The sequence below is a fragment of the Acartia tonsa genome, chromosome 13 (assembly GCF_053477335.1).
Source record: "Acartia tonsa isolate MP-2025a chromosome 13, ASM5347733v1, whole genome shotgun sequence".
Classification (NCBI taxonomy): Eukaryota; Metazoa; Arthropoda; class Copepoda; order Calanoida; family Acartiidae; genus Acartia; species Acartia tonsa.
The window spans coordinates 377725-401913 of record NC_137272.1 but is presented as its reverse complement, the minus strand read 5'-3'; the positions used below and the strand labels follow the sequence as shown (position 1 = coordinate 401913).

The 24189-nt window shown below is 30.1% G+C and overlaps 1 protein-coding gene across 1 annotated transcript in view; it reads left to right on the top strand.

Moving 5' to 3' along the window:
• LOC145304070 (adhesion G protein-coupled receptor L3-like) overlaps positions 1-20834 on the top strand; it is a 31285-nt gene extending 10451 nt beyond the window's left edge. Inside the window, exons 6-33 of the mRNA XM_080145831.1 lie at positions 759-806; positions 1573-1599; positions 2743-2801; positions 5161-5395; positions 5620-5697; positions 6046-6109; positions 6240-6292; positions 6655-6716; positions 6799-6875; positions 7535-7597; positions 7960-8027; positions 8106-8163; positions 8455-8557; positions 8660-8772; positions 9161-9213; positions 9514-9593; positions 9657-9746; positions 14367-14481; positions 14751-14832; positions 15792-15889; positions 16562-16648; positions 17160-17261; positions 17380-17434; positions 17740-17810; positions 18103-18169; positions 18251-18342; positions 18623-18723; positions 19484-20834. Of these exons, the coding sequence (XP_080001957.1) occupies positions 759-806; positions 1573-1599; positions 2743-2801; positions 5161-5395; positions 5620-5697; positions 6046-6109; positions 6240-6292; positions 6655-6716; positions 6799-6875; positions 7535-7597; positions 7960-8027; positions 8106-8163; positions 8455-8557; positions 8660-8772; positions 9161-9213; positions 9514-9593; positions 9657-9746; positions 14367-14481; positions 14751-14832; positions 15792-15889; positions 16562-16648; positions 17160-17261; positions 17380-17434; positions 17740-17810; positions 18103-18169; positions 18251-18342; positions 18623-18723; positions 19484-19534 (2252 nt within the window). The 3' untranslated portion in view covers positions 19535-20834. The remainder of the gene's footprint in view (positions 1-758; positions 807-1572; positions 1600-2742; positions 2802-5160; positions 5396-5619; positions 5698-6045; positions 6110-6239; positions 6293-6654; positions 6717-6798; positions 6876-7534; positions 7598-7959; positions 8028-8105; positions 8164-8454; positions 8558-8659; positions 8773-9160; positions 9214-9513; positions 9594-9656; positions 9747-14366; positions 14482-14750; positions 14833-15791; positions 15890-16561; positions 16649-17159; positions 17262-17379; positions 17435-17739; positions 17811-18102; positions 18170-18250; positions 18343-18622; positions 18724-19483) is intronic.
• Positions 20835-24189: the final 3355 nt, after the last annotated feature.

Here is a 24189-nt window from a genome sequence, read left to right as displayed (position 1 = left end):
CCCTTTAGAGTCTTAACTCTTTAACTTAAACACAATCCTATCCCACACTGTCCTCTATATATGCAGTACCTAGGGCAAATTTACTAGTATATCATAAAGTAAAATACATTGTCCTATGGTTTGTAATAAGTTAAAATGTGTTATAAATGCTTGATTATTTGTCTGAATATCCATCTGTTAATTTGCCAATACAAAGCCTTCTAAAATATCAATACATTTTTTTCAAATTAAATTTCTGGCTAAAACCTAAACAAAACAATAGATTAATAAAACATTACAATTTAAAGTTCATTTTTTGCTAGTAAAATAACCAATAATACAGACATGTCTCTTTTATATCAAACTATTGGCTGTGCACCAAGTATCTAGGGTGCTCTCTGTATCCAAGTGTAGACAAAAGTGTAGTACATACAAATTTTCTCACATTGTATCATAAATAGCATTTCGCAGATATAATATGTACAATTATTAGATTAAAACCCTTTTTTTTAACACGAGATGCTAAAGTCACAGGCTAAAAAACTGGTTTTAATCTCATGATTGTATTTAAATTATTACCTTGGTAGAAAACTAATTATAATACAATGCTAGCTATAGTTTTTTTTGTATGGATGTGAACTGGTTCTAATCCACTGGATATTGATCGGTTTTCAATGTAGCCTGAGAAAAAACCTTACTATTATTTTAAATAATAGAATAATGCAAAATAATGAGAAAAATCTATGTTCCAATGCTAAGAACCTGCTATCTATATTCAGGTGATTGTCGTGGTTATTGGTATTGTAATGCTGGAAAAGTCAATATAAGTAAGTTATTATTTATAAATCTAATCTATTCCACTTTGTACAATTCTTATTACATCACTTCCCTGCTAGATTCAACGAATCAAATTATTATTTTAGTAACATAAATTATATAATATTAATTATACATTAGTAGCACAGCAACAATATTAACAACGCAAAGAACAGTAAAATGTAATAAAGAAAAGATATGAAAAGTTTATGTTACAAATCGACAAGTACTATAAGCCCTGCTTAAGAGTATGTGTCTGTGAGTGAATTTATGCATTGAACAAACTATAATGTCAAAGTGTGTGTGTGTGTGTGTGGTAGTGCCTGTATGTGTGTGTGTGTGTTTGTGCCTGTATGTGTGTGTGTGTGTTAGTGCGTATGTGTGTGTGTGTTAGTGCATGTGTGTTTGGTTGTGTATAATGTAGGTGGTGCTTGCAATTTTTAATTCTGTATATAATAGGAGTAAATTAAAGATTGAATAGCATTAAACAATATAATATTAATTCTCATAATATCCAATAACATGCAAGATACATAAATATAAAATAAATGTATCTAAATTATTTTTGGGAATGCTTGACCAAAGATTGTTATCTGATCTGTATTTCTATTTTTGTATGGACAAACCATTCTTAGTTTTAGTCATGTTATTCTACTATTCTATTTAGACGTTTTGGAGTAGCTTCAGTATTTTAACTTATATAAGATATGGTTTGTGATATTGAATGATTTAAAGAATAAATTTGAATATTGCATACCTAATTATGAATATTATTAGGGGAGAATTGGTGTGATGAAGGAGAAGGTAACATTTCATATTCTATTTAGATTATAAAAGGACATAATACTTTTAAAGTGTTAAACTTAAAAGTGAATCATAAAAGCGAAGATCACCAAATTTATTGAAATTAATTATGGTACATATTCTGTAATTTAGAATCATTAATTATAAAACCATACATCATATCCAATTTCTATTAGCATGTACTCGGACAGACATAGTAGTCTAAGAATGATCTACACAATGATCAACACCAAGCAAATTTCACTATCCTATTATATGAAGTAGTAAGCTTTTTTATCTGTAGCTAAGGATCTTGCTAACCGTGTAACTGATATGGTCCCCATGTAAAGCTTCTTATAGGTCCTGGGTTGGTTTAAGGCTATTTTTTTTTAAATGTCTGGGTATGGTTTTAAAATATTTATCTGACATATCCCTTCCAATATATAGCCCCTAGTTGCTAGGGGCGCAGTAGCTAGTAATAAAAAGAAAACAAAGACAGATGGAACAAAATGAGGTATTATAAAAATGTTCTTGCCAATAACTGCCCTATATCCCCATGTGCTCGCCTATTATCATGGATACATCAATAAAATTGAAACATTTGATGGTGGTTTACCAAAAAGTACCTGGTAATCACAATCCCCTCCCCCGAAGTATTATGTAGATAGATAAATTTTAATGAAGGCAGGTGTTTTTTTAAGCCTTACACTCAATGAGACATAAGTTCTACCCTTCCCTGTTTTTTCAATCTATTTCAAAATAGGAAGAGGGGGGGTTACTGTAAAACAATGCTGCTCTAATTTGTCATTTGTTGGCACAAGGAGCCTGATGCTTGGATGATTATAATGATGATATATGTATACAGTTAAATTTCTCTAGATAAGATTGTATACAGCACACATAAATCAGATTCAGACAGTTAGGAGGTTGAAACAGTTTTTATAAAGGCAGAACTGTTATTAATAATTTGACCTTTAACATTTCATCTTTATATATAAAGATATCTTTTTGGCCGATTTTTGCTATCCCCTGTATGTTCAATAGAGTGAACTGGAATAATTTCAGCTACCTAACTGTCATAGCTGTCATGAACAAAACTTTTAATGTGTTCATGAATTCTTTCAACTTGTGTTGAATTTTGCACTATTATTTATTTTTGTTTAGCCTGGGTACCAAACACTGATTTTAAGTGTAGATATGACATGGATTCTTCTTATTGCAAGGTAAAAAATAATAGAAATAAAAATAAATCTCCAAAAAGAATGGACAATTTCTATTGGTAAAAGGATGAAAATTAACAAGAAAAGGCTAAAAACAGAAAACCCATTTGTTGTAAATCTTGGCTGAACAATTTATAGAGAAGCAGATATACCTTATAATAAATTAACAGGATGTTTTTCTGTCTCTTTTTGAAATAGTTCTGTAGTGTCATAGAATAATGAATAAAAAACAGCTGATCCTAAAATAGACAAATTATTTCTCAAATTATATATTTAAAATAAAAAAAAAACATTTTTAGAGGCCTCTAGGGCATATTCGCTAATTTCCCTCAAAGTTCCTGGTTTGCACAGAAACCACCAACCACCCTTTTATTATATAAAATTGTAATTAAAATGTTTTTCATTTTTGGTCAGGTTATATTGAATAAAGGGTAAACTATCAGGGGAAGGGTACTATACTAGAGGCACTACAAAAAAATCCTTGTTTAAAAAAAGGTAGTAGGGATTTATTGTGCTTGCTAAGCATTTTGAGGGAAAGCTCCTAGTAACACAAGCATTATAATTATATACACAAACATACAAAAATCTTATGTATACACAAACATTTAAGAAGACATACATTTCATAAGATTTAAACAACTAAGATGGACCATTTCCAAGTAGGGATTTATCCATCTCCATTGCAAAATTTTCTTAGCAATGATTACAAGTTTATTCCTCCCTCCCTAGCTCTATAAATAATTTATAATTAACACTTTTCAAAGATTTAAAAATCATGGATTCTTTTCTTCCTTTCAATTTCAAAAAATAAACAATTCAGCTCTGTATAGAATCTAACTTGTTGGGTATTTATTTAAATTTTCAATCACATCTTAAAATTTATGGTCATAGCAATTATATTTTATATTGAAAAAAGTGAAGCGACGTTTTTTTTAACCCTTACAGATCGGGCCCCAATTCCCACCTTAATAGATTGGGGGGGGGGGGGGGGGGGGTCATATTGATGCTCAAAAACCATTTATAGATGTTGACACCTAAGTTTTGAATTTTTATTTTACTTTACTTTTAAAATAAAGACTGAAATTTTTCTTTGTTTTTCTATTAATGGTCTTAAAAAACAAAGAATATAAACCATTAATTATTCTGTTAACTTTGAAAGGATTAACCTATTAGTGCCGAGCGCCACTTTTATGGACCAATCGAGCTGAAAATTTCAGGAAAGCTTTGTTATAATAAAAAAAATGGAATTCCAATTTTTTTGTTTTGCTCTAGTGGCGTGCACAGGAAAGTTGCAATAAAACCCGGTTCGGCGCAAGTAAAGAAACTGTTCGGCATAGGTAACCGTTTTTGGCGTTTTTTGGTGCTTTCCCCCGGCATTTAAGCCCGGTTTTGTCCTAAATACCCGGTTATTTGGCCTAAAAAATTAAAAATGTAATTTTTGAACGTCCAAAGTGAGTTGTAGAGTAGCTAATACTACAATACGATCCACAATTGAAAACTACATAACCTCATGTAATTGATAGAGCTACAAGTAAGATACAAAACAATTTATATCACATTTAGTGTTTTCCGTTAAAAAAACCCATTTCCTAGAAGTTTTAAAATTTTGATTTTATATGTGGACGGGTATCTTTACTCGCGCTGAGCCGGGCAATAAAAATGGCGGGTATCTTTACTTGGGCCGAGCCAGGCCAATATAGAACGTAAAAAACGATAAAAAATCATATCAAAAATAATAATTTGAATAAAACGAATTCACAAATGAATGTAGTTGCAAATAAACTTTAAATTTCAAGAAAAAAATCACTAACTTTACTTCAAAAACAAAAAAGTTAGGAGGGGTATTTTAAAATCACCTCGTTTTTCTTGGTTTTCAAATTTTGTTGAGCTATACCGGCAAACGGAAGTAACCAAAACTGCCTGCTCCAAGGGGAAATGAAAACCAGGGTAGTAGAGGGGGGATTCATACTGAGAATGATGCAATCCTGAAACTGACAACCTGTTTTTTTTGGCATTTTCTGGAACCGGGCATTAAAAGCCGGTTCGTCACTAATGGGTTAAAATTGCCTTAAAAAAAGTTTGCATAAAAAAAACACTGTATAACCCTATTGAAGGTGTGTTGAGACATTCCCTATTCTTTGAGGCACTGCACTACTGTACTTAAAAAACAAAGAAAATAAGGCATTAGTCATTAACTTCTGATGACTATGAGTGAGGTTAAATTGCTTTCAAAAAGTTCTCATAAAAAAACACACTGTAGTTTAATAACTTGATATCATGATGCAACTAAGCCTAACTCTGGGACATAAGACTTAGGTAATAAAAAAATATTGTTTCTCAATGATATCTTTCTATTATTCAGATATTTCAATTAGAAACTACCACTTCTACTACAACAACTACTACAACTCTATCAACAACAACTACCACTACTACTACAACAACTACCACCACTACTACAACAACAACAACTATATCAACAACAACTACTACCACTACTACAACAACAACAACTATATCAACAACAACTACTACCACTACTACAACAACAACTTCCACCACTACTACAACAACAGTTAGAGAATGTACCAAAATAGGTAATAAAATAAATCAATAGACAGAGCATACATTGAATTCTTGTCTTTTAAAATAGATTAGACTATTCTGAATCCTTCATAAAGATGTTTTGGGATTAAATCAAAATTTAAGAATTTCCACAGAAAAGTAGTAAACAAAAGGCCAAATAAATAGTACATAGAGTTTCATAGTTACATTTAATCATTTTTGCATTTGTATTATTATGTTAATATATTATTTACAGATAAGCGTGGTCTGGAATGGGTGGCATTTTCTAATGAACTAGCAATAAAAGATTGTTCTGAAAATTCCAATTACACAGGTTTAGTATACTGTCAATTTCAATGTTTAAATGTTTAGATTAAACATATTATAAAAACACATGGTTTATCTTATGATTAAGTTTTGAAGAGACTCTTTCAAACCTGAAATTGTAAATGTAAACTTGAGTCTGTTTCCAATTTATCTAAAATTAATTAAAGTATATAAAATATATAAAAGTTAGTTGTCTGAATAATATTAAGGTTAACCAAAATAAGGACTTTTGGTATATAAATGCTACAGGTTACTGAAAAGTATTATAAGAAAAGCAAAGAAATGTTTTGTTATGTAACTAAACCTTATATGTACATTGAGATATAAGTTTTGAGGTACAATATAAATATTTCAGAAGGATATGCATATTGGTTTTGTGATGGAATTATAGGAGACTTTAACAGTTCAGAGCCTGATAGGTAAGTTATTATTCAAATCAACAAAAAAAGATTAACATCCTAAAATAAAAGGAGTAAAATGTTCCTAGAGGTCCTTAAACAAATGGCCTTAACAATTGTGAGAAAGGATGAAAACAAAAATTGTTTTTAGGAGCCAATGTTATGAATCCTGGGTAGCGGACATAGACAACATGATAAATGAAGGTGAAAAAATTTTGAACTGTTATTTATCCAAACAGTTGATCAAGGCTGCTTTTTATAAATTATGATTATTTTAAATGATAAGATTATTATTGTGTTGATACAAAATCTTCATAAGAAAGTAAACTTTATATAGCATTAATTGTTGATAATTATAATTCTTTTTTTTATTCCTTTTTTGAGCTAAGATTGATGCTTTTGATTGTGATATCTTTGTATTGATAATAATACATTTTTTTTGAATTCCACCGTGTCTGTCTTTTGGTCAAAAATGAGATTGTATGCTGTATTAAAGTCTGTGATTCTAAAACTTTACTTTACAGTTAAATAATCTAACACAATACTCTCAAATCATGTCTTTATAGGTTCCAATACAGATAACAAGATTGTTGATTACATAAACGAAGAATTGAGCCAGGATAGCAAGGTATTGACTTTTTTTTCTTCTCTAACCTAGAAAATCTAAAGTAATTATCATTTTAAGTTATTTATTTTCTTATCTTGATTAGGAGCAATTTGGAGGAACTATAATCAGATTAACAGAGGCATTAGATAAACTTGTGTTTGATGGACAAAATGAATCCAGGTAAAGTTTGCAATAAAGAGTTTTTCAGGAGGCCTTGTTTCTTTCATTCTTTCCTGTTGTTCTTGTTTAAAATACTGCTTTTCTACATTTAGCCTCAGATAGTAGGTAAATCTAAAACATGATAGCACTGACTGTTGATTTAGATTAGTTCTAAACTTGACATGAGGATTAGTACAATTCATAAAATTGCAGAAATCTTCTCTTTATTTACAGAGGTTCATTCATAGTCTCTATATTATCAAGTTCTTTTCTGGGATATTTACTGTTAAGTTTTCATTTGATTTTATATCCCTTTAAAGATCTGTCTCTCTCCTGATTTTGATTATATTTTTTATGGAAAATGTAATTTAAATTTAAATTTTTTTTGCTCTTGGCAAAATTTGTTGCAAGAACATATTACAGGTAATGTAACATGTAGTAGGTCATATAATGTATAATTTACTTTTTGTTTAGATTAATGAAAAATTTATTTATAGTTTGGGTAAATATGATCCTGATATTTCATTTCATGCAGCTTCTGCAGAATTCTGTCTACATAATTATGAAAAGCTTTGATGCAGTTAAAGTGCCTGTCAAGCACTGGAACCCTCCACCCCATTTTAAAATCAATTGAAAATATTGAGGGCTTATAAGTCTAATATTTTTTTTATGTACTATAGTGAAGATGGCTATGATACCAATTTTGTCAACACATACCTGAATGTGACAGATCAGATTTTTAGGTATAAAAGTATTCTATAAATAATTTATTTTATGTTGAAAGATGTCTAATTTTTTTATTGTGGGTAGGGGTAGGGTATAAAATTTCTAAATGAAAGTTAATTTTACCTTGGTAGCTATTTATATTTTCTTTGTTTTTTTTTTTAAAGTGAATGTAACCTCATTTAAGAGATTTAGGAAAGGGCAAAATATATCAGAATAATAAAATTGAAAGTTATATTAGATCATCAAAGGATATGGTATTATAATTATGCCAAACCAATATTTTTTCATGTCCTAAATCAATTACTCAATAAAAATTAGTCACTACATATGTTGGCAAAATGAAATACACCATGGAAAATATAATTGATAACATATCTAGGTCTTATCTTGGCTGGGAGGAAATTACTGATATGATAACCAAAATGAAAACTGTAGTTAAAAATCTAGGTATGAATATATAATAGTAATTTTTATCCACTTGCATTTAATTTAAATCTTTTTCATTATCTTTACAATTTATTTTAGAAACAATTGATCAAGTGGGATACAAGCTGGGAAAAGTATTAGCCAATACTAAATCTAGGTAATCTCATTTTATTCTAATTATCCAATCTAAACTTTGAGAAAATTCTTTCATAGTATTAGAGATAATTGAAAGAAGATTATATAAAACTATAATAACAAAAAAATATTTAACTTATATTTTCATTAAGAATGTGTAAAGCTGTTGGGTTAAAATTGTTTCAATATTATTGTTGAAAATAAGGGAAATCTTGGCAGAGAAAGAAATAAAAGAAAACACAAAATGAAAATAGTAAAGTTTTTATACCTAAATTTTGTTAAAGTAAACTTAAGTTTTGAAACTGTTTTTCAGAAGAGAAGTCTCAGTTACTGAACAATTTGCAGCAATAGAGCTTCAAGTTAAAAATTTGGTTCAAAATCAAGATTCAAATGAATACTGTTTTCAACTTAACCAGGTAATTATATATCAAGATATTTTAGATAAATAAAACTCAAATTTTCAAAACTTTAAGAGATAATCAAAGAAGAAGAAAGTAGATTTGTAGCTTGATATTCAGGGAACAATATGTGTTGAGTTGGAATTGGATAATAAAGATGATAATATTTTTGTCCTGACATCAATCAAGTCAAAAAATAATATCAATGACAAGAACTCTCCTATCTTTGCAGAGTAAGTATTATTATTAAGTTATAATTATCAAATATGCAATATACAACCAGGATAAAGTTGATATGAAACAATTTTACTACATCTATTTCTTTCATTTCCCTAAATTTTTAGTTTGTTATAATTATTCAAAAGTTTGAATGGCTCAAATACTTTTTTTATATTAAATATAAAAAATACTTTTTCTTTTCACCAATGAAAAAAATGATTAATGTTACTTAATTTGTATTATAAACGTTTTTGACTCTAACTATCCTAAAAAATTAGACATTCAAAATGAAGCAATTCAAAATTAGGAGTCAGTTAGCTTTTTAAATTTTCTAGTTTTAACAATTAGGCAGTTTTTTATCAGTCTATTTTAAAATATTTCAAACATTGTTTTTTTTATAAGTTTGCCAATGGATTCACTGAACCATGGAGGTATGCTTGGTAATAGTCTCCTAGGTAAATTAAGATAATATTAAAAGGGATGTATACTTTTGTAATTTCAGCAGAAATAGGATGAGGTGGGAAAGGAAATTTTGAATCAGAATATCTTTTGTTGCTAAATTCAGACTCAAGATTTCAAACTTCTGACTTTTGATATGTATAGCAACTACTAAGATTCTCCCTCCCCGACCCTCCCCCTCACAAACCACCAAAATATTTATTCCATATCCATATTTTTATAAATAAACATGAATTTCACATTCATATTATTAAGTCTTTATTAGTAAATCGAAAAAAATCTTTAAAATTTAATAGGAATGACCATTAACAATGGAAGTTACAGCAAGGACAACCTGATCTCAACTATAACTTTTATATGGGAAGATTTATATAAGGTAAGTTTGAAGATATATAAAAAATATGTCAATATTTCAATTTGTTTACCACATTTCTTGTAGAATATTCCTGGATGCCAATTTATCCCTGAACATCCAGAATGTATCTACTTGGATACTGAAGAAAAAAAGTGGTCTACCAAAGGATGTAAGGTAAGAATTATGTATTGTTGAGTTTTGAGATTGAAACGAACTTCATAGAAATATAATTTATGAATTATTTGTATAGTTTCTTTTACTCTTGGCCCATACCAATTTCCTATTTTGAAATCAATAAAAAAAAGAGGAATAGTTTTCTATGTGTAGGGCTTTTGGTCAGGTTAGGTTAGATTTTATTAGATTTTATTCAGTTTTTGTTCCTAAACTGCTTTTAAAGTAGATTTTCTAAATCTAAATTTTCTTGAATACTATGAATCAATGAAATTCTATAATACAATTAATCTGACAATATTTTATCAAACATGGATGTCTCTAAATAATATACTAATTAAGGACAGTTTGTGTGCATATGCTCTTTTCAACTAACCGGATATATCTTTCTAAACATTTATTAATATACTTTTAAAATTCATTTCCTCTGCAATAACTGTGGGTCTTGATTGGTTGCATTGCAGCATTACAAGCCTAAATGACTATTTTCATCACACCAACAAAATATGGCATATATTAGAAAATTACACATGTTCAGTAATGATATTTCTTATAGCATTTTTAGGAATATTATTCACAACAGATGAATATATGGTTTGACAAAGCTTTTTTCCTGCTATTTTGTAACAGAACCTTTAGCTTTGTTTGTACACCAAACTCTGTCACATGATAATGACAAAATTAGAATAAATTGTAGCTTGTAAAACTGTACTGAAAATGCTTAAAAGAATCATATGGTATCCATTTTTTTCTTCTGGAGAGGTAGCCAGAGAATCTTTATTTTTTTTTAACTTACCAACACACCACAGTACACAATTAAATTTAGAATCATTTTCACCTGACATGGCTACAAAGTTTTTGGTTACAGCTATCTGTAAAAATCTTAGACTATTGTTAGATCTTGTTGGCAATAACATCACTCATATTTTTCCTTAAAGGACGCCTGCAAGAAATACCACACTTTAACTGCTAAAAGACTGCCACAAGTAGACCCAATTCCCAAATTTAAAGCCTTCAGCTTCAATAACAAAAAAGTTCTAGGCATTTCAAAATAGCATTTTATGTACAATGGAAATTTTGAAAGATTTACAATGCTTATAAAAGAAAAAAAAATATTAAATTACGTCGCCTAGACACAAAATTATGACTTTATCTTTGTCAGAAACTTAGATTGCCGGTAACTGATTACATTTTTACAATAAAAACACCACATCGCATAGTCAAAATCCATGAAAAAAATTTGATTTAAATTGCATTTTTAAACAAAAATCAAATGGAAACAAAGGGGGAAACTAAGACAAGCTCAGCTGTGATTGGTTGTTTAGCTGATTCAGCCTTCTGATTGGCTACAGTACACTCGGTACAACGCAAGTTAAACTTAATTTTTTTTAATGATTTTGACTATAAAAGTTGGTATTTTTATTGTAAAAATATAATTAGTTACTGGTTGCCTAAATTTATGACAAAAATAAGCTTATAATTTTGTTTCTAGGCCACGTAGTTTAATTTCAAAATTTCTAACATTAGCACTGCAATTCTTTCAAAATTTTCATTGTACATAAAATGTCATTTTAAAATGCCTAGAACTTTTTTGTTATAGAAGCTGAAGGCTTCAAATTTAGGGTTTTGGGTGGTATTTCTTGCAGGCTTCCTTTAATGATGTATTAAGAATATGTTCTGAGTACATGTTACTTTAATAACTAGAACTTAAAATGGCTTTCAGTACTGGAAGTACTACGCCTCCTTCTGTGGTTGGCACTTGTTTTTGGTGTTGTGCCATGTTAGTTGAAGATTATAATCTTTTGCAGTAAAGTTACATGTTAAGTTAGTTAGCACAGGTATTTTGTTGTTTCTCTGTATTTTCTCTTCTCTGTTCAGTTTTCCTCTATGCTTTTCCTAAACCTAGTGTTTCATTCTAATGTTGATTCTCTTCTTCCACTCCTTTCTCTGTCTGGTCATTTGTCCAACCCTGGTGTAGTCCATACCAGCCTCCTTTACTAATTTTTGTAGTATAATATTGTCTTCGTTTCTTTCCTAGAACTTTCTTAGCTGACTCAAGACTCTCCATCCATTCAATGTACCTACTTTCACAATTCTATTGTCCTCCATCCTCATGATATGTCCAATCCTCTCTAAACATTCTTTTCAATCTATCATCTGATGGATTTAATCTCCAGATTTGTCCTTATATCTTGCATATTTTTCCCATCCTCTGCATTTGCATCTGGATTAGTGAAGGTTTGGTTTTGTTGCTCCAAATGTATCTGTACATTCTGTCCATAAACTCTGGAGTTTCTTAATCTCTCCATTCTGCCAGGTTTTTACTTCAAATAAGACACATTCTTGAGTTACTCTGAAACCTAAAATACTAAGAAACTTTGCTAAAAAAGGTGGTACAATATAAAAATGAAATTTTGCATCAGAGTTGCTTTAAACCCTTAATAATGACGACTCACCCTGTATACTCTTCTAGTTGCTTCGCCCCCAAACATTAGAAAGTGGTGAAGGAAGTCAGAAAAATAGCTTAAAACCATACAAAGATATTTATGAAGCTTACCTGATAAGTAAAACCAATTTAGACCATCAATTTCCTTAATCTTTAACATTAGTCAAAAAAACCTTACTTATTCATATTAACCTCTAGGGGCTTTGCCCAAATAGGTGATCAAAAAAAATTAAGGCAAAATTCGTATAAGGACCAAGGAAATATTCAGCAAAAAAAAAAGGACCAAGGAAATCTTCAACAACAAAAAAATAGATTATACTTTACTAGCAGCTGTGCCCCTAGAGGCCACTAAGAGACCATAGAGTTTGGGGGGGGGGGGGTCAATCCTAATTGTTGTTTTAAGACGAAAAAGTTTTAAAATTGTCTTTTTTTCTAGGGTTGTTTTCTCTTGGGAAGGTGGTGGTACCTTCCCCCCTACATAATTATAAACCCTCCCAGGACATATTAAAAGCTATATTGTAAAGGATAACCATATTAGTTCATTGGTTAGCGAAATTCTTTGGTACACAGATAGAGATCCCTTTACTTTTTATTATTCTTAGCAAAAAAAAAATGTTATAATTCCATCCCCCTTCATCCCCCTAAAAATAAAACAAGACAAACTGCCCATAAAGAGCAAAGATACAGAAAGACATTCAAGACGCTGCTAATTCTGAACAGATAGGCCGCAATAACAGATACACAGACATACAGACATAGCCTATTTGTAGAGTCTATGTGCTACTATTCATGGTACCATGACACCTAGGCTACAATGATAGACATATAGACGTACACCAATTGTAAAGAAGTTGCGCTACTTGTATAATTTGTTTAAATTTTGGATATATTGTATTATATAGACAGGAATACATACCAGTGAAGAAGGTAACATTAGGCTTTTTATTACACTAGTCCCAAAAGTTTTATAATAATGTTTTCTTATTTGTTGGCTCACAAATCTAATGTATTTTGATATTTTAATTTATTAAGTTATTTGTCCAAATGTTTCAACCGCTTATTGTAATCTACAGAAGTGTAATTTGGTGTAATAACCTTGGTGATAAATGTTAATTTGTAAGCCATTGTTTTATCCATTTAGATCCCTGTGTACCTAAATTCTTTAGTTTTACAGTAACTTTTAATTTCTAAAAGCGAAGCTTTTTTAGAATTAGAATTGGTTCATGCGTCTGTCCATACGTCCGTCACAGTTGGATAGCTTTTTTTTGTTAATTTAGGCATGTTAGAATTGTCCTATTGATTTCAAACTTTGCATGGTGATTCCTTGAGTAGTTAGGTACGATTTGGAAAGCGTAGAAACTCTATAATTACTATCAGAATGTCAGTACGTCCATTTTAAACATGCTGATTTTTTTACTTTTTTAACAACAAATTTTTATGTGATCTAATCATCCGATTGATCTGATTTTTGCTAAATTGATTCCTGGGACAACCTAGTATAATGTTATAAGCAAAGCAACTCTATTATCAAGTCCTAAAAATGTAAGTATGTCCATAAAAATTATCCTACATCAAGCAGTTTTACCAAAAAATGACTTACTATTTTGCTTCATATCTTATACATTTATATTCTGATTATTCAGTTCTGACACTATACTGTTTCAGTGCTTTGCTTTGAATGATGTTGTCATCCTTGTTTGAATGTAATTATTGATATACAGACAGATGGACATACATACAGACACTAATTGTAGAGCATGTATTCCTGCACTGCTAGTCAATGCAATTACAGATTAAAGGCGCATGTTTGAATGCTGAAATTTTGAAAATATAGACAGACAGACACACATACATGGTGATTCAGAAAAAACTGAATTTTCCTTTTTTCTGACTTAATTAGAAAGAATACAAAAAATGATTATATGTCCTTGTTCTCTGTAAAAAAGTACATCAAATTTGTATTTTATACTATCTCTAAAAATGCGGCCTCTATAATAGGTATATAGTTTCAAAAAATGCTTTATGGGAAAAATGTTGTGCAAGAAAAATTAAAAAAAACTTACTTATCAGGCAAAATTGTTTTTTCAGAAATACGTTATACATGCAATATTAGAATTACATGCAACAAAATTTCTTAAATTCTAAATGATGGTTACTCAAGCTTATATATAATTCAGAGAGAAGCGGTATATGGAGAAAATGACAAGACAGTTGTGAAATGTGTGTGTGATCATCTCACTAGTTTTGGAATCATGATGGATTTTAACAATGAAGTTAAAGCTGATGATCCTGGTAAGTTTATTTTTCAATAGTAAACAAAAAAACCAAGACTTGCTCTACTATACATATTATTTATTTAACATTCAGTCCTAGACAATTTTTTATTTAGAGCTATTTTTAAATGCTTCATTGCAAAACAAAGCTTTCATAAAAATTACAACTTTCTACATAATGATGACAATGACTTCTGCAGCCATCAAAGATTAATTAGTTTGTATGGCTATCTTTAACCAACTTCTAAAAAGCTTTACTAAAAACATTATGAACAGTATTTTTTTCAGTACTGAAGCTTCTCTCCTATATATGTGGTGGCTCCTCCATCTTGGCTATTCTTGTAACTGAAATGTTACTTTATTTTGGAAGGTAATTTTAAAAACTGTTTGAAACTTATCTTTAACCCTTAATGCCCTCCCTCCCCCTTCGGTTTTTTCTTTCTCATTTTATATGTGTAAAAGATAAAGAGCCCAAACTGCGTGACTTTTTAAGTATGGGTATGACACATAACTGAGTGTTGGAATTTTTTGAATATCTTCATCCTGGCGGGCACAGGATTCCAGCAAAACTGGCAGGGTCATCCAGGTAAAGAGAAAAAATGTTTTTTTGACTTAAACAAAGCATTTTGTCTTACCAAAATACTAAAATATCCTCTAGTAGTACATTCTCATATGAAATACAGGTGTTCAAGTCGATTTCAGGTTCCAGGTATGATCCTGCAGGTCCTGATCCTCCAGGTCTCCAGAAATCTTTAAAAGGCTCCTGTGGCCGCAATTTTTGACTCAAATTTTAAACTTAAGCCTTTCTAAATAACGTATTTAAATTTCATAAAGATCCGCTGCCGTTTTCCCGGCGACTGTGACTGTGGCAGCTGGCAGCTGCCAAGTACAGCTGTGGCCGCTGAAATTTATATTACAATATATTTAATATAAAATTTACATAAATATAACATTTTTTGCAAAAATTTGTTCTTCTAGCTTCAAAAATAAGAAAATTACAGCCGTTTGAAATATTTAAGTAAAAAAGGATCTAAAAACAAAGGTTGTTAAATAAAAGGGTGAAGGAAGCGAAAATTGACCTTGTCTTACTTAAAGTTGGAAATTCATTATTAATCAGGGACTAAAAGCTCTAGCTCTAATAGGAACTGAGATAATAGGGTGGGAGGGGGGGGTTCCACGCCCCCCCCCCTGACCAATTAAGGTGTGGCAAGGGGCCTGACTGTTAAGGGTTAATAATATGAAATAGATATTTCTCTCAATATTTCTTCAATTTTTTTTTTCATTAAATTGAATCTGAATTTTTCAATATAGAATGTTTTTTTTTGTTAGGGACAAAGATGATGATGAAGTGAACATGAAGAGGTCTGCCGAGAGAAATCTCAACTTGTGCATGTCATTTGCACAACTTGGGTTTCTAATCTTTGTAGGTAAATAATTAATAATAATAGAAGCTGTAAATAAGGGAGAGACAATAATTGGTATTATCCTCTTAGCCTACCTAGCCGTGGGCGCTCGGCCCCCTAGCCATATAACCTAACCTAACCTTACCTAACCCAGTCTTTTAGTTGAGGGGGGGAGGGGGTATAAAATTGAAAAAAAATTAAGAAAAAAATTCCTAAGAGGATAACGCCCAATAATCATTTTTTTATAAATCATATATTCTCAAATAAGTCAAACAATTTTGTAGTAATTGGACACTATGCAGATATTCAATAGTATTTTAATGGCAAGATAAAAATACTATTTTATATCAAAATATAAAACAAAAATTAGTCATTCCATTCCTTTTTTTGTTTTACAATAAGCTAGTGTCATATCCATCAACTTTATAAGCTATTTTTTAAATTCTTTTCTATAATGCTTGATCTCTATATATCTCTTCTCCTCTCCATCTCTTAAAGTAAATGTGTAATAAAATTGAACTGCTATACTTCAATAATATGTAATCATTTAACACACAGCCTAATCTCCATCTTTTTAAAAATTAATTAACATAAATATTTTTACTGATAAAAACCATATATGGTTTGAAATTATTCTGTAATATGAATGAATAGATACTGTTTTGCTGTGTGTCATGAATATTCATTAATTCCTAGGTAGAACTGATATTTTACCCTGTGCTGTTTGTGAGAGTTTTGGAGCTGCAACCCATTTTGGGTTTGTGGCCTGCTATGCATGGATAGGTAATAATTTTGTTTTTTTTTATATTTCTAACCCAATGTAGTTGTTGATTTTAATAACAGAATCAAAATATTCATCAACAACAAGTTTCATAATTTACAAATAAAAAAAATGAATGTTATATAATCTGTTGGAAAACTACCAATAAATATACATTTTTGTGTCATAATTGTCCTGAGAATCACCTTATTAAAACTTAAGTAAAGAGGAAACATTTTATTTTGAATTATTTCTTAATGCTCCAGGAATCCTTAAGTAAGATTTTAAATGTATAAAATGACAATAATATTTTAAAATTCAAAATAAGATATATCTGAATGTACTGATGAATTCAGATTGTTTCTGTTAGTTACTTTTTTGAGAAACAGGAGTTTCCTTCCAAATTCCAAGCATACAATTTAATGCTTGATAGAAATTAGGTTAGGCAGAGTTATATTGAGTACAGGGTAGCCCTATCATGTTGAAATCCCTATGCTATGAGACTGATTCTTAACAATCTTGTTATATTTTTAGTAATAGATTCTTCACAAGTGTACTACCGCTACAATTCGGATGCCCCACAGACAAACCTGAAATTCCTCTCCATAGCTGCATATGGTGTAGCATTTGCCATAGGTGAAGCATATTCATTAGAATCTTTTCTTATATTTTAGAATTTATTTTAGCCTTCAATTTCAATGAAATTTTAGTATTATTTGATCAAAAATAATTTATTATTAATATTTTTTATTAGCTGGAGGAGTGCTCATCACTAGCCTACAAAATGATCACCATCTCTATCTGAGGAGGTAAACAATAAATACATACAATTACAAAAAAAAACCATGTTTCTTTGTATATCTGACAAAATGCTAAATTGACTTATTCATGCATTTCAAAAATTAAATTAACACATTATTTGTTATGAAATATGAATGTACATACATTTACATTATACTACATACATATGCAAAAAAAAACTAACATTTATGTTTCTCTGGACAATATTTTTATATCATGCAGCAAAATAATTTTCTTCAAGGGACACAAATTTTTGAGTTTTGAATATATATAATTTAATTTTAAAGAATGTAAGTTTAATATGTATTTTCAGAAGTGTGGGAGGCCATGTGGACAGTTGCTGGTTGAATGACTGGGCTGAATATGCAATCATCATTCCCATAGGTTTATTTCTTTTAATTATTTAAAGCCAATCTTTCCAGTAAATCTGTTTGAATGGATATATTGTCATTTAATAAAACATGTTACAATTCTCCTAGATATTTTAAACTTGTAATAATTTAACAAAAACAAGGTACAATATTTCAAGCAAATTATCTCTAAATTAAGTCCTAAAAGTATAAATATGTAATTTGTAACAAATTTATTAATAATCTAGTTGAGACCAATTATTATATCCCAACACCCCTCCTCCTGAATTCCCTATTTCCTTAAAAGAACTAATGTAATTTTTCAGGAGTTTGTGTGCTTTTATGTCTGATGAGGATGTTCATGACATTTGTTTGGGTAAAGAAAAACTACAGGTAAATGTTTTATTTTCACTTGTAGATTTAGATTGTTAATGCTAAAATAGTTTTATTTGCATAATAATTTAACTTATTTAGTGAGACAACATGTGAAATAATCTTGGATCTTCTGGTATCCTTCAGAAGTACACTGGTCCTAACCTTTGTGATGACTCTCAATATTGTCTTTGGTAATTTTGTACACTTTATAAACTTTAATTATTTTTCCTAAACTTGAATTTAAAAATAAGAAATTTTAATATTAAAGGTTTATCTTATTCACACCATAATGAACTGACTTTATACAAGAAAAGATAAAAGGAAATATGTAATTGATACTCCACCTCAAAAAAGTTTAAAGATGGATGTGACCTAAATTTAGTCACTTTCAGATCATGTTTGGTTAAAAGGTTTTTGGAGTGATACAAAACTACTCTAATGTGATATATGTACATAGATATATTTTTTTAGCCTTTTTTGCTGACTCCCAAATCTATGGCTACATAATTGTTCTTCTCAATGTTTTCCCTGGATTCTTCATCTTGTTGAACAGTACTGTTTACAACTCTGAGGTAACACATGGTTATATTTAAAATCTAGTGATGCTTTTGTTGTATATTGTTAAGATAGTGACTTTAGGGACTCTATATTCAAATGGATATTGAGGGTCAGAAAAATAGCATAAAACCATACCAAGACTTGCTCATAAAAATTGAATAGCCTAAAACCATATCTAGACCTATAAGATGCTTCACTGTAAAAATGAACCATCCCGGTTGAATGGTAAGTGAGATCTTCACTATAGCCAAAAAAAGCTTACTACTTTATATTATAAAATAGAGTGATCAACACAGGTTAATTAAACATGTTATTTTTATTTGATAAGCCCAATACACAGTGTTTCATTGTTAAAAACAAATCTTCAGTTTGTTTATAAATTAAAAGACATGATGCTTACATGAGTAGAAATTATATACTACTGTTTATTAAATCAAAAGATGAATTGTTTCTGCAGTGGAGGTAAAAAAGTAGTAGGGAAGGGGAGGTGATTTTGCTTAATAAAAAGGGAAAGGCATTTAAATTTAGGTTTTTAAAAAGAATATAGGATAATACAAATTGTTAATTTATACAAAACTGTTCTATAGTGAATTCACATTTGCAATAACAAGGCCATTAAATCCATAAAATCACTACTGCACATAGTTTTCATGTCTTTTTGCTTATGTGAGAAACTTTGAAATAACAAAAAGTCAAAACACATCTTCTGTTCTATTTTATATTGTGCAATGAATCATATGAATATCATATGAATAGCATTTATTTTATTTTCAGGTAGACATCTTTGGAAATCTGAAGAAGAACTTCAGAAGAAAGAATGCCTAAGGAATATAAATTTGATTGGATTTGATATTCAAATGTCTAAGAAGTAAAATCAACTTTTATTTCTAATAAATTGATGAAACATTTTTTTTTATTTCATGCTAATCATACAGGGTCATTCAAGAGAAATGATTTAAAAAAAACTTAATTATGCATTGATAATAAAACTATGTATAATCCTTTATATTTTTGGAAAACCTATTATGAGACATTTATGTTTCAAATATTTAAAAATGATTATTTCAACAAATTATGCCCTAAAACAGGTTTTTCCAAAAGATTTATTGATTTAAAGGTTGTAAAAAAATGTGCACATTCAAATTGTGCAACTTGTGCTAATAGTAGAGAAATATTGTGCATATTGTTAGAATCGTCTTAAACTATAGTTTTTAAATATATAAAAACCATTCCTGTGCTACGTATAGTATAGGAGCTACATGGTAAAATGTTCCAATTACTTAAAACTTTTAAACCTTTTCTCAACGTAGCTCCTTAACTATAAATAGCACAAAAACGGTACTTATATTTTCAAGAACTAGAGCTTATAACAATTCTAACAGAATGCGCAACATTTTTCTACTATAAACACAAGCAGCGCAATTTGAATTTTAAAAATATGTGTATTTTTGCACACCCTTTAGGTCTATAAAACTTTGAAAAAATGGCCTTTGCAAAATCCGGTTTTTAGGGCATCATTTGTTGAAATAATCATTTTTAAATATTTTAATCATAAATAGGTTTTCCAAATATATAAAGGATTTTACACAATTGTTTTATTAAAAAAAAAGTAACAAGCCCTTTTCACTCCACAGGGGGAGCATAGGCCGCTGACAATTTGTCAGTGTTTCTGTAACAATGTGGCTTTATATGGATATGGGATAGGGTTGTCAGCCCTAAGCCCTATGATTGCGGTGTAAAGCGTCCAATTGTTTTATTTTCTATGCATAATTAAGTTTTTTTTTAAATCATTTTTCTTGAATGACCCTGTAGATTAAAAGATAGATTTGAATATTATTACCAACATATAATTTGATTTTTTGTACAAAGCAAGCCTGTAGGACATTCCGATATTTCAATCATAAAATAATTTTTCCTTTAAATCTTTTATAAAGTTTTTCACTCATTAAAAAAAACAGGTATTGTTGGTTTTGTGACATCACCTCCTACGGGGCGTTTCATCATATTTTAATAATTAATTTAATGAATTTAACTAAATTTCAAATAGAAAAAAAACCTGGATATTACCTCAGGCATGCTTTACTGACCAGGAATTGATTGATATAATGAATTAAAGAATTTTGTTTTGGCCACAATTAGTAATTTAGGAATTATTAATTGTTCTATGTATTTTTTATATTTTTTTGAATACAGTTGTTTGCATTAAAATTTTTTTTTCCATATTCTCATTTTCAAAGCCAAGCTTTTCTATAATTACGTTTGGTCCATCTGCCCGTCCATCAGTCTGTAACGGTCAGCTCTTTTTGCTTAGGCATGTTAAATTGTCCTATTGTTAAACATTATCCTGCATTTAAGCAGTTTTATAACAAATTTACTAACAATTTTTACTAAATTTTAAACATGTATAATCTGATTATTCAGTTCTGACACTCTACAAGTTTTAATGTTCGTTTTTCTTACTGCTTCAGAGCTTGACTTTATGGATATTTTCTTCTTTGTTAATAAGAATATTAAGAATTAAAACATAAAGATGTATCTTTAATTTATATATTTTTAAAGAGTTTTTTGAAGCTTTTGAATGTGTAGACTTATTGGAATTTATGAGGATGAAACTACAACTTTAACTTAATAATTACTATTAAGTAGATGCTTTACTTTGCAATTAATGTTATAATTGTCCTACATATTTTAAACCTTGCATAAAGAATACTGTAGCAATACTGTGTTATCTTAACAGTGCAGCAACTCTATAATAACTACTGTAGAGTCAGAGCATCCATCAAATTTTTAGGACTAGGAGATTTTATAAACTTGATTTTTTAAAATTATAAAACAAAAATATTGTACATAATGTTTTACTTGTAGATTATCTATAATTTTGAAGGAAGTATGTTTATCTACAATGGTAAAAAAAATCTTAAGGCAGTTTACTTCAAAGTGTTTGGAAGAGTACAGAACCCCCTCCCTCTTATATTGGAAAAAAGGTATTTTTGTGCGTGTTTTTTTTTTAAAAGCAAAGCTTTTCTATTGATTGATTGATTAGCCACAGTCTCTTAGGTTTTGGACCTAAGTAGTCATGGAGTAGGCTGAGACACTTTTGTACAGCCACTAGCGCTATCAAGCTCCACGTTCAAGCACATTATGACTTGACCCGCTATCTCTTCAGAGCTACTCATTATTACCTCACCCTCGCCAAGTATGGCAGGGGTCCCAAATTAAGTCACCCTAATAAATGACGCTCACTGCAGAGGAGCTTGTGATAGGGGTAGTACTGATATTATGCACGTGACTATTAAGTATCCAAACTTACTCAATAATCCCCTTCTTACACAACCAGGGGAAGTTGCGTGAATGTATTCAACTGAGAAATTCAAGTTGCCACATGGGGAATAGAACTCGAACTCTCATCACCGTAACTCAGTGTGTTACCACTGAGCTACGATGCCCCTAAGCTTTCCTATAATTAGGGTCGGTCCGTCTGTACATCTGTCAATACCAGCACTTTTCGTTAATTTAAACAGGTTAGAATTGCACTATTGACTTCAAACTTTTCATGATGATTCCTATAACAGTTAGGTACAACTTAGAAAGCGCAGCAATTCTATAATTATTACCAGAAAGACCGTAAGTCCATTTAGAACATGCTGATTTTTACATCTAATTAAAATTATCCAATTCATTTTATTTTTGGAATACTGAATTCTATCACAACAGGGTACAATATTATTAGCGTGCAAAGTATCTCTATAATCAAGTCCTAAATATGTAAGTATGTCCTTAAACATTATTAGATTATTTTATACTAGCGGCTATGCCCCTAGAGGCCTCTATTACACAAAAAATTGTTTTTTTGCAATCTATTTTAAAATCAGTTAATTACCAAAAATATTTTTTCACCGATAGATGGTGTTAGTTATGTTTTTAGCTAATTGCAAAAAAATTCCGCAGGCCGTCATTTTATATTTTTGTCGATTTCTCTAGTGAGGGTGGTGTTACCCTCCCCCAAAATAGTTATTAAAGCCAACCTGTTAAAGAGAACCCGAGATCCTTGGGTACTAACATACACACAGACAAACAGACATCATGTAACTTTATTATAAGGATTGAAAAAAAAGTTTAGGTTTAAGCATAGTGAAAAAAAACTCTAAAGGGATAAGAGAATGGACTATAAATTGATGATTCACAGGGTTAAAACATTTGAACACTCAACTTAATGTGCGAATCCCATGGAGGGAGGGGACATTGGGTCCCCAAAGTTTTATAATAACGTTTTCTGATTTGTTGGCTTATCAATTTTGGGGACTTTTAATAGATTTTAATTAATTTGTTAATAAGTTGAGTGGCCAAACGTTTCAACCACTAATTTTTATCTACAGAAGGGGTAAATTTGTATATCATCATTGGGTAAGTAAATTTATTTACCATCGTCTTATCCCTTTAGATCCCTGGAATGAACCAATCTTAATTCATTAAAAGCCCCCAAAGTTGCTGTGCCAATGAATAAGAAAACGTTATTAAAAATTTTTGAGATTAGTTAGTGGAATAAACTACCCAATGTCTCCTCCCTCCCCGAAAAAAAACCTACTTTTAAGGCAATTTCATTAATTTATATCCTAAACATTTGGAGCACTTTCAAGCTCTTTATAGTGGCAATAAAAAAAGGATAGATTAAAAAAAACTTTTGGCCAAAGTATCCCGAATCCCGATTAGATAAATAGATTTTTCTAATAATACGCAATTTAGAATATTTTGGGTAAAGGTTTTCAAATTTGTCCCAATTTCTTATTCTGCGAAGCTTATTATGGTTCCTATAAAAAAGACGTGATACTGGCCTACCATTGGACATTTTGTCTGTGTTTCAGCCAATCATTGGACATTTGTATTGTATTTCGTCATATTTTTATAGGCACATGGATTTAAAAGGATTAGACAATGGCCAATAAATTGAAGTACATTCCCACCAATGATTGCACACAAAATTATCCAATACGTAGATTACATTTAGTGGTTAAAATGAACTCAACTAAATGAACCAACTGATTAACTGTTAAGCAAAAAACATAAACATGATATTTTAAAACTTTGGGGACTAGTGTAATAAACAGCCTAATGTTCCCTCCCTCTCTGCTATAAACAACATCTTTAGCTTCGCCTATTTGTGGTTAATATCATTGAATATGATGTGCCTATTATAGTATAGCAGAGCCCTAACCCTGCAGGGACTATACCTATGGGGCTACTATGTAGCTAATATCACTGAATATGATGTGCCTATTATAGTATAGCAGAGCCCTAACCCTGCAGGGACTATACCTATGGGGCTACTATGTAGCTAATATCACTGAATATGATGTGCCTATTATAGTATAGCAGAGCTCTAACCCTGCAGGGACTATACCTATGGGGCTACTATGTAGCTAATATCACTGAATATGATGTGCCTATTATAGTATAGCAGAGCTCTAACCCTGCAGGGACTA